General features: G+C 35.6%; 1 protein-coding gene across 1 annotated transcript; it reads left to right on the top strand.

The window, feature by feature from the left end:
* The first annotated feature begins 8,634 nt into the window (after window positions 1-8,634).
* LOC149196665 (mogroside I-E synthase-like) lies at window positions 8,635-10,702 on the top strand. Its single transcript, XM_089403772.1, has 2 exons — window positions 8,635-9,306; window positions 9,741-10,702. The coding sequence occupies exons 1-2, from the start codon at window positions 8,817-8,819 to the stop codon at window positions 10,700-10,702; spliced, it is 1,452 nt and encodes a 483-aa protein (XP_089259898.1). The 5' UTR covers window positions 8,635-8,816.
* The last annotated feature ends 401 nt before the right edge of the window (window positions 10,703-11,103 follow it).

Genomic DNA, 11,103 nt, shown 5'->3' with positions numbered 1-11,103 from the left:
TTCTGATGCACAGAAGCTTTTGAAGTCATTTGACTAATATGCTTCACCGTTATCACTCCTAAGAGATTTAACTTCCTACCAGTATCATTTTTGACAAATGATTTAAATTCACAAAAATTAGCAAAATTCTCATATTTCTTCTGCACAAAGAAGATCCAACCCTTAGGAGAAAAATCATTGTTGGGCCTCACAATGGTCCCTATTTTCACTCCATTATTCACCAATATCTTCACATTTTACCTTCATGTCACCTCCATTCCACCTCCACATCATTCCATTTACCTCATTATTGGGTTATAACTATGCTTTTCCAAAGTTTATTAATTCTTAACATTTTTAAGTGAATTTATGGCTAAACTTTAGAAAATAATATGCTTATACTTATATCTAACAATTAGAATGAGTTTGTTGACATGTGTAGGTACAAAGGAAGCTTCTAGGGCATCTTTATGTGGCCTTGAATGATCAAATTCTAATTTGATAAGATAAGCCTCATGGAAAAGACCATGATCTCATGGAGAAAATCATGGACCTCATGGAGGAAATCATGGAGGATAGGGTTATGTGTTTAGATTGTTGAGAAATGTATGGAACTAAAAGAGAAATTAGTGGATCATCATTATGAGTTTGTTATCTCATCCTATTGTATAAATAGGAGTACCTCCTCCATTCCAAGGGGAGGACTCTTAGAGCATGTATCCAACTTATGATGGAATAGAATAAAGCTTTATTTTTCATATATTTCCACTATGTAGTTTTAGATATAAGTTGTACATATATTTCCATTATGTAGTTTTAGATTTAATTTTCCTTAATGTAGTATATGGAATAATTTGTCTTATTCTTAAGAGAATTGAGCTCACTCTAAAAGGATGAGAGAAACATTTTATTTCATATTAGATCTTATTTCATTTAATTGCTTAGATGTTTGAGGATTTGTTTGTGATTGATGAATGAGTTTTAAATTAGAATCTTATCAGCATATGAGAGAACAATCAAAGGTCTAAGTTAGGCTCTCTCTCTATTTGATTTGTATGATAATTGAAATTCATTCTTTTGCTTTTATGTTTCAAGTATCATATGAGGAGATAACCAAGAGTCTAAGTTAGGCTATCTCTCCATTGATTTATATGGTAATTGAAATTCATCCTTTTGCTTTCATGTTTCAAGTCATTTCATTTCTTATGCTTATGAATGAATCTTAGTTTAGTTTGGATTAGTACATGAGAGGACAATCAAGAGACTAAGTTAGTCTCTCTCTCTACTTGAATCTGAACAATAATTAAGTTCATTCTCTTGTCTTCATTTCAAGTTTTTAGTTTCATGTAATCAATGATTTCTCTATGATACTGTAGGGAAGGACAACTAGGACCTCCTTAGTTAGGAGCCTCTTCCCTTGCATATTGTATTGAATCGTAAATAATTTCGCTAGACATAGAGTTAGTTGCCTACTCTTGCATATATATTGCTGGCACCATCACAAGCTTACGAGTTTCCCTGGTTGATAATTTAATGTAGCAATTTAAGCCCAATAAATTGCCCAACAATCATCAACAAATATCACATAATACATGTGCTTGGCCATGGATGTTGTCGAGAATGGTCCACACAAATCTGAGTGAACTCGATCGAGGATCACCTGTGATTGATTGTGTAATTCCCCAATGTACAGCCTTTGCTTGTTTCTACCTGCTCTAGTGTACCCTTGGGAGTATAGGTAGAAATTTGATGCATGATCTTCAAAGTGCCATGGTGCAAGTGACCCAACCTCTTGTGCCACAACTTTCTGATATCTCGGCTCTACACCTTCTCTTCTTTACTGCTCAAGGCAACACAATCTTCTACCTCCAACATTAGAGGTTCTTCACCCGAACCCTTGTCCTCTTCACCTGTCCTGTGGCTATGTGATGAAGGAACATCATTCTCTTACTAAATATCACATCATAGACTCTATCCTCCAATATGGCAATAGAAAGAAAAGTTCTTCTTCAAACCAAGAACATACATAACATATCACAAAGTGAGGGGAGAATTAGACTCCCTCTGAAAGGTAACTATACCGATCCTGGTTGCGCTATACCTCTCCTCATCACCCATATAGATATGCATCTGGAGATCCTTATCCTCCAAGTTACTGAAGAGCTCTTTGTTACCGATCATGTGGAAAGAAGCTCCATTGTCCAAGTAATACACACTACCCATCATGGATGACACCATACAAGTGATGAGGGTAAAATCCAGTTCGAACTATGAAGCAAGAGCCTCACCTGCCGCTCCTTGTAAGGGCTTCTTACTGGCCTTCTTATGCGGACACTTTGTTGCAAAATGTCCCAGCTCGTGAAAGTGAAAACAATTGATTTTTGACATGTCCTTCTTCTTGCCACTCTGATAATAATCTGATTTGGAATCAGATGACTTACCCTTCCCTTTCTTTGCCTTACCCACTAAGGCACAATTCTCCTCACCATCATGATTTGATGATGATCCGTCTCTGGTGTTTCGTTGAATCTCTTCCTGTACCAAGTCAGACCATAATCACTGCCACTCTAGTAGCTTCTCCCTCCCATTGACTAAGTCTTGGTAAGTGTGTTATATATTGGGAAGTCCTAGAAGTGATAGGCTCACCAAATCCTCTTTAGAAACAGTAATTTTGACACTTCCAAGATCATTTTGACATTGGGTGAAATTGGTCAAGTACATTGGAATAGAGTTGCCATTCTCCATCTTGATATTTCTGGGTTTTTACTTCAATGCTATCTTCCTGTGGTCACTACTATTTTGAAACAGTTTCGTCAATTCCTTCCACATTACAAATGGAAGTTCCTTACAATTGGAGATTCGAGATAATATGATCTCGAACTCCTTATAGGATAATCATTCTCGGTTTTTCCATAATACTTTCTCCATTCAACTAGATCCTTAGCATCAGATGCTGGAGGCTTTGGAATATCATGATCTATGAATTCCTTCAGCCCGTTGTCTTCCAGCACTGCCTCCATCCTATCCTTCTAGTCTATATAATTTGAGTTTCCCTCTAGGGCATACTCAAGTCTCCAACCATAGAATGACATATTGTTGACTCTGAAGTATGAAACTGCAAATTTGATTTCACCTACACAACAAACTCGAATTCTCCTCTTCTATAATGTCTTCAACTCCGATACCATGTAGTATATTTTTACTTGTAGATTCAACAACTTCTATGAATTGCTAAAACATGAGACATGAATCTACTCTACTCATCATCGGAAACCAAAATTGATTGATGAAAACTCTAAGAAGAAAAGGAAGAATTTCAATCACACATAACACAATATTTTTCTAGTGAAAGCAACTGCTTAAAACCATGACTATTTATTTTGCATTATCCAAAATATCTAAGAAGAAAATATAATTCTTGTTCAACCCGAAAAATTCCTTCATAGGTACAATCTATCTCTCTACTTCACATACTAGCTCAAGCCAACAGTTAGCCAATTATGTTGCCTTCCAAGCCCCTACTTCCTTGCACAATTCCTGAGAGAATTAGACCATATTCAATTGGGAAGTTCTCTCTCCATAACTGCGCAATCCATCCATATGCCCTCAAATGATTGCATGTGCCATCTTTACAACTCAGAAAATTATACAACTACTAGTACATTGTCCCTGAACTCTAATCTCAATTGGGTCTTCCTCAGAAATGACATGCATGACTTATTTATGATTGAATCTTTCAATTAACTAGTGGAGAAGAGAAGTTTCACTTGTCCTTGTCCTCACTACTAGATCTCCTACTAGTTCCTCCAACTGTTCGAACTTGTTTAACTGAATTTAACTCAATTAGACTGGGTTAATTAATTACAACTCAACAAAACTCAACCTAGACCCTAAAATTTAGGAATCACTCATTATGACTCTAGATAGACTTCCAACTCAAATTTATTGAGCCAAATAAGTCAAATTAACTTAGTTCAATATTATAAGCTGCTATGAGAATATAATTTTGACTTAATTCCTAATCTAATTCAAGGAAATATTAACTTAGAATTTCTTGTTGCTATTTTTATCAGAGAGAGAGAGAGTAATAATCAATTTTCCAGGAATATTATATTGAAAAAATATTTTGCAGTTAAGGTTTCGATGTGGACATGGAACCATAAGGACAAGTCTCAATTAGATGTTATCGACATAAGCTCTAAAGGAAGGATAAAGGTTGTTATAAGGGAACCATGCAATATTATTTGGTGTTTAAATGACCTCTCACTTAAGATTCTTTCCTTAAATTTGACAGAGTGTTATCAATCGCCATATGGATTTCATCCGGACGGCTTGGCAAGCCCTCTAGTTTTACATGTACCAATAAAGTAAATTTTGATGTTAGGAGAGATAATGGGGTAATTTTTCAGATATTTGTGGTGGTTAAGGAGGATTTGGTGGAATTTGAGCCCATCAATTTGGAACATGTGAACAAAATTTAGATTATACACCATGATCCTTTCTCCACAACTCGAGTTTTAATGGGTCATTGTTTAATTTCTCGAGGAAAACATTAGGGGGGGTGGGGTGTTGTATTTACACTTTTGCATGGAGGTAAGGTCGAAAAATTATCTCCATGGAGGATAGGTGGTGAAGGTTCATTCATTATTTCGAAGCAACTTATGTGCTTAATCAATCCTCCTATTGTGGTTTCACCCCATGACACTTTAGAAGCTCCACCATTTGTTAAGCCTTTGAAGGAAACATATATTCAACTAACTCCACAGTTGGTAGGAATATCAAGGGGGGAAAAGCTTGGAAATCAATGGTTAGGATCTTGGTTGGTTAAGACCTAGATATCTCTTAATTTTCAAAGCATTGGAGAAGGACATGGTGGGGCGATTTAGTGGAAAGTGTATATTTTCAAACGCTTTCAGGGTAGGGGTGGAGGAAAAGTGGGAGAAATGGTTATGATTTTCCCCTTCTTCTACCATTTTAGCTCCAGGATGGTTCTGTTTTATTTTCCATTTAGAAAAAGACCTGAATAAGATTTTTTATAATAATTGGTGATGGTGACCATCAAGGCTTGTCCTGCAAAAGCTAGTAATTGATTTTGATCCCACTAGGAACCACATTTCAAAGTAGAAGGTCAAGGATATTTTACTAGGTCTACCATTTATCTACTAGCAAGAAAATACCTTAGAATTTCTGGGGAAAATAAAATGGATAGTTTTGGGGTTGGAGTAGGATTTGGATTCAAAGAAGGATAGAATATCAACAAGAATCCATTTGGAAGTAGATTCCAAGGAGTGCTTGATATAAGAAATTTGAATTAAAGAGGGGAAGATCTCCTAGATATAAACATTAACTGTTATAGGACGCATTTTGGTTGTTTCAGTTGTCATGAGACTGGTCGTTTCATTATTTCATGTAGTAAGATATTGGTTGCAAACATAGTAAATGAGTTTTGGGGTAAAAAGAAAATGATTCTCTTTGATGAAAATGAATTGGGTTCTCCTTCATCGTCTGTGGATATCAAAGAGCTTGAGTATGTGGAGTTAGAATCTAAGAAAGATAAGAGGCTTTGGGGAGAAGGGTGTGTCAAATGATCGTATTCAAGTAATCCCAATTCTGCATTATCTAGTAAGAAAGTAACCTCTAACTCTTTTATTGTTCCCCATGTTACAAAAGATAAATGTTTTCTTTCTAGTCATCTCATTGAAAATAATACATTGTATGAAAAGGATCATAGGGGATCCCCTTCTCCCTTGGTTCCTTTTTCCCTCTCTCCTATGGGGGTTTCTCCCATTTTTTAAGAGAGTGAGGAGTTCAAAATCACTAGAAAAATGAATTACTAGGGGATTCTAGATTAAGGTATGGTAATATTTCAAATTTGGAGTCTCTCCCTAATCATACTTCACATTCTCAAATTGTTAATCACGCTAAAAGGAAGTTTTAAGACCTAATTTCTAACACTATGATTCTCACGCTCCTTTTGTAGGCAGGAAATCTCATTATCAACTATTTCCCAATATAAAGTAGTAGATAATATCCAAAGAGGTAAACAAGCTACAATTTATAGATCCCTTAGAGTAAGACCAACTCGATGTGTTGTTCCCCGATGAAGTGCATGTCCTTTAACACTAGAATTGTAGGGTGTGCCCATAAATTTCTATCCCTCAAGAGACTTGTCGAGATATTTGTCAAGACATTATTTTGATTCAAGAAACTTTGAATTCAAGTTAAAAAGCAAGAGTAGTTGTGGAAGCTTGGCTCAATGGTGGATATTTCTACATGTTTGATGGTGAAGGATTATTTTCTTCATAATATTTTCGCTCCAGTGTATTGGTTGTGCATTCTGTTGATTAACTTTAATGATAAGGTTCTCTAAATCACAATTACAAATCATAAATTGACCTTGATGAGTTGCAACGAGATCATTCAAGAAGCTTTGTTAATGGAAAACCTTGAAATTAAATGAAGATGAGTGGCAACCAGATCATTTTGAGAACTATGTTAATGGAAATCTTTGAAATAGATTGTTAAGTCCAACAAAAAGTTTAAAAAACAATTTATTAAAATTATTATGTAAATAAAAATTCCATTTTTAATTTCTATTTTAATACAATAAAAAAACTTATCATAATTCAATTGTCAAACAAACAATAAAGACAACCATTAATAATGACTATCTCTCATCACAATTATTAAAATAAATACTTATGATTATTAATAAATTAATTAAAATAATAATAAAAATATTATTTCGAAAGTATACACTCCTGTCCACATTGAATAACTATTAAAATAAATATATTATTAGCCAAAACCCGAATATCTCACATGGTTTATCGAAAATATAGCACATAGCTTATCTCAGACGCTAATTGAAAATATAACGCATGTATCCTGCATAATATTTATTTGACTAATATATAAGATGCGAGTTGCATGCAATACATATAGCTCATATTTTAGTTAATTTAGTATAATATACTAATATATAACGTATCTGGTTTAAGGAGCTATTTAAAATAGTATTTTAATTGACTAATATATAAGATGCGAGTTGCATGCCGTACGTATGGCTCATATTTTAGATAATTTAATATAATATACTAATATATAAAGTATATGGTTTACTAACCTATTTAAAATAGTATATGGACCCAATTCATATATTAGTCAAATTAATATAATAATATATTGTCTTAATTAATAGGGGTATTTCTAATGTAAAAGGATTGGGTTGACCTATTATATGAATTTAATTAATACATGTACTATGTGGTATATTACCATATATTAATTAAGTTAATATATGGAATATTAGTTTATTTTATATAAAAGAGGAGGAATAATCAATTTTTTGGAATATTTTATTGTAAAAATGTTCTACAACCATAAGGACAAGGCTCAGTTAGAAATTATCGACATAAGCTTTGAAAGAAGTATAAAGGTTGTTATAAGGGAACCATGCAATACGATTTGGTGTTTAAATGACCTCTCACTTGAGATTCTTGCCTTAAATTTGAAAGAGGGTTATCAATCATCAAATGGATTTGATCAGAATGGCTTGTCAAACCTTCTAGTTTTCCACATCCCAATAAAGTAAAGTTTGATGCTAGGAGAGATGATGGGGTATTTTTTCCGATATTTGTGATAGTTAAGGAGAATTTGGTGGAATTTGAGCAATCAACTTGCAACATGTGAACATATTTGGCTCAAAATTAGATTATACACCATGATCCTTTCTCCACAACTCAATTTTGATGGGTCGTTGTTCAATTTTTCAAGACAAAAATTACAGGGATTGTATTTACATTACTGCATGGAGGTAAAGTGCCAACTTACGTCCATGGAGGATAGGTGGTGAAAGTTCATTCATTATTTCGAAGAAAGTCATGTGCTTAGTCAGTCCTCTTATTATTGTGTCACCCCATGATACTTTAGAAGTTCCACCCTTTGTGAAGCCTGTGAAGGAAACATATATTCAACTAACTTTGTAGTTGGTGGGAAGATTAAAAGGAAAATAGATAGGAAATTAATAGTTAGGATGTTGGTTGGTTAAAACCCAAATATCTTTGAATTTTCAAAGGCATTGGAAAATGCTATGGTGAGGCGATTTAGTGGAAAATGTATATTTTCAAAGTCTTAAGAGGAGGGGCGGAGGAAGAGTGGGAGAAAAGGAGGGGGGTGGAAACGTGGGAGAAATAGTTATGATAGCTTAAAAATGATTCTGTTTGCTTTTCCATTTAGAGAAAACATGTTTAAGATTTTTTATTATGATTGGTGATGGTGACCATCAAGGCTTGTCCCCCAAAAGTTAGTAGTTTATTTTGATCCCACAAAGGAATCGGGACCGTTTGGAAATAAAGTGGATTTCGTGACCATTATGACCCTTCTGTAGTCTCTAGGTGCGCGCGACAAACACGCTATTCCTTCTCTAAGATTGGCGTAATAGCTTTTCAAGAAGGAAGCCTCCATTGAAAAAGTGAAGGAGATCACAGTTCGCTGCCTTCTCGCATCGCGACCTGCTTCATGCAATTTATACGTTACCGCTTTTGCAATATATTGTCAATAAGCGGACATATTTGTTGTCCTTACAGTTTCATCTGCAGCATATCATATCACAATTAGTTACGGTTTTTCAGTGAGAGCGGTTGCCGGCACGATTTCTAATGAAAAAGTCATGATTCCTAATGAAAAAGTCACGATTTCCAATGAAAAAAGTCTTGACAATTTTCTTAAGAACTACTAGGGAAAGCTAAAACTAATTGACAAGGCCGAGAGTCCACAAGAAATCAATATTTGTAAAGAAAGTTGTCTGCAACTATTCCTTTCGGGACTGTAGTAAAATGGCGTCCTCAGAAAAACTACAGTATAGCAAGCCTCATGTTCTCGTGATGCCTTATCCGGTACAGGGCCATATCAATCCAATGCTGCTATTTGCCAAGAGGCTCGCCTCTAAAGAAATCATGGTCACGTTTGTGACGACCGAAGAAAACCGTGAGCGCATGTTACAGGCTCAAGATGCAGTGCCCGGGGCGTCAAACTCCTCTATGGAAGTTAAGTTTGAAACAATCTCAGACGGACTTCCTGTGGATTTCGACCGGTCCAAGGACTTACACATGCTCCACGACATGTTACGAAAGATTGGACGACTCACATTATCAAATCTCATAGAGAGGCTGAACGCTCAAGGCAACAAAATATCTTGCATTGTTTACGATTCCTTCCTTGACTGGGTTCCGGATGTTGCAAAGAAGTTTAATATTCCTGTAGCGTTTTTCTGGACGCAATCGTGTGCAGTTTACTCCATCTATTACAATTTTAGCAGAGGATTGGGTATGTTTTCATTTACCAAACCTGTATTAGGTATGTCTATGTTTTATTTCTCTAAATAAATTTTAAGAGGATGGACATATTTACATATGGCTTTCACGTAGAATAAGTTTCTAAATTCAATAAGTTCTATTTTCTTTATGTGAATATAATAATTGTTCTTGTTTTCAGCAGGCTTACTTTAAATCAATTTTAAGAAATTCCAACATACTACCTATCTCCCTTACACTAGATTATAGCCAACTTATTCTAGATCAATTTTAAGAAAAGCTAACCTACTTACATATCTCCCTCACACTAGGTATCCTCACATAGGTCATAGAATAAACATCTGAAACCTACTCACATATCTCCTTCACACTAGTTCATAGAATAAACATCTGAGCTCAATAAGTTCTACTTTCCCTATTTCAATGTACTAATTGTTCTTTTTACAGCCAACTTGCTGGATGAAACAGCTAAAACGGTGGACGCTATAGAAATCCCAGGACTGCCGTTGCTGAAGGTATCGGACTTGCCAACCTTTCTGCATCCTTCAAATACCGATGAGTCCCTATTTATAATGGATCAGTTTAAGCCTCTTCCAGAGGCAACGTGGGTTCTTGGAAATTCGTTTTCCGAACTCGAATCGGATGAAATAAATTCAATGAAATCGATAGCTCCGATTCGGACTGTCGGTCCTCTCATACCCTCGGCTTTCTTGGACGGACAGAATCCCGGAGATACAGACCCTGGGGCACACTTGTGGAAAACCACAAACTGCATGGATTGGCTGAATACGAAGGAACCCGCAAGCGTCGTGTACGTTTCCTTCGGAAGCCTTGCTGTTCTTTCAAAAGAACAAATGCATGAAATAGCTCTTGGGCTGAAGGCCAGTGGATATTTTTTCTTATGGGTTATTCGTGGGGAAATTAATAGTGAAGAGACCTTGCCTGCGGGTTTCCTGACCGAAACCTCTGGGCAAGGGCTAGTCGTTCCATGGTGTCATCAGCTGCAAGTGCTTTCTCATGCGTCTGTCGGTGCTTTTATGACACACTGTGGATGGAATTCGACACTGGAAAGCCTCAGCCTCGGGGTTCCTATGTTGGCTGTTCCTCAGTGGAGCGATCAGACAACTAATTCTACATACATTGTGGAGAAGTGGAAGGCAGGGATGAGATTATGTAAACGATCAGCAAACGGACTTGTAGGGAAGGAGGAAGTGGAAAAATGTATAAAGATTGTTATGGAAAGCCAACTAGGTGCTGAGCTGAGGAAGAATGCTTTGCAGTGGAAGAAATTATCAAAGGAGGCAATGGTTAAAGGTGGTTCTTCCGACAAAAATATTCAAGAATTTGTTGAGGGCGTTATTGACAGAGCGTGGCGATCTTCATCGTCTGGACCAGATTATGTTATTTGATTCGGCTGAAATCACGGAATGAGATTTTAAAGAAAGTTGTAAATTGGAATAATAAAAGTTTGTAATAGTTTTAATCTAAGTTCGTATGATTATAATAACAGTGTGTAGTTTAAACCTAACTTCATGTTTGATATTGGCTTATTAGTATCTCAATCTTTCCTCCCTGGCCCTTCATCTTTTTCCAGAAGAAAAAACCGAAACATTTTCAAATATGGATGAAATTTTTTATATATTCATGGTTAAAGAAAATTTTAGATTTTGGCAAATATTATAGACATAAATTTTATGACAGGTCAAGGAAAAATGCACCTGATTCACTTGCGACAAAAATAGAACATTAAGGCACATCTTATGAAATGTTAAGGAAAAAGCTCTTCATTCACTTCTGAAAAAAAAACAAA

This window comes from Pinus tabuliformis, chromosome 2_2, assembly GCF_031772625.1.
Source record: "Pinus tabuliformis cultivar Carrire ecotype Pingquan chromosome 2_2, CPIR1, whole genome shotgun sequence".
NCBI classification, from domain to species: Eukaryota; Viridiplantae; Streptophyta; class Pinopsida; order Pinales; family Pinaceae; genus Pinus; species Pinus tabuliformis.
Note: the sequence above shows the minus strand (reverse complement) of the source record. Positions and strands in the feature narration are given on the sequence as shown.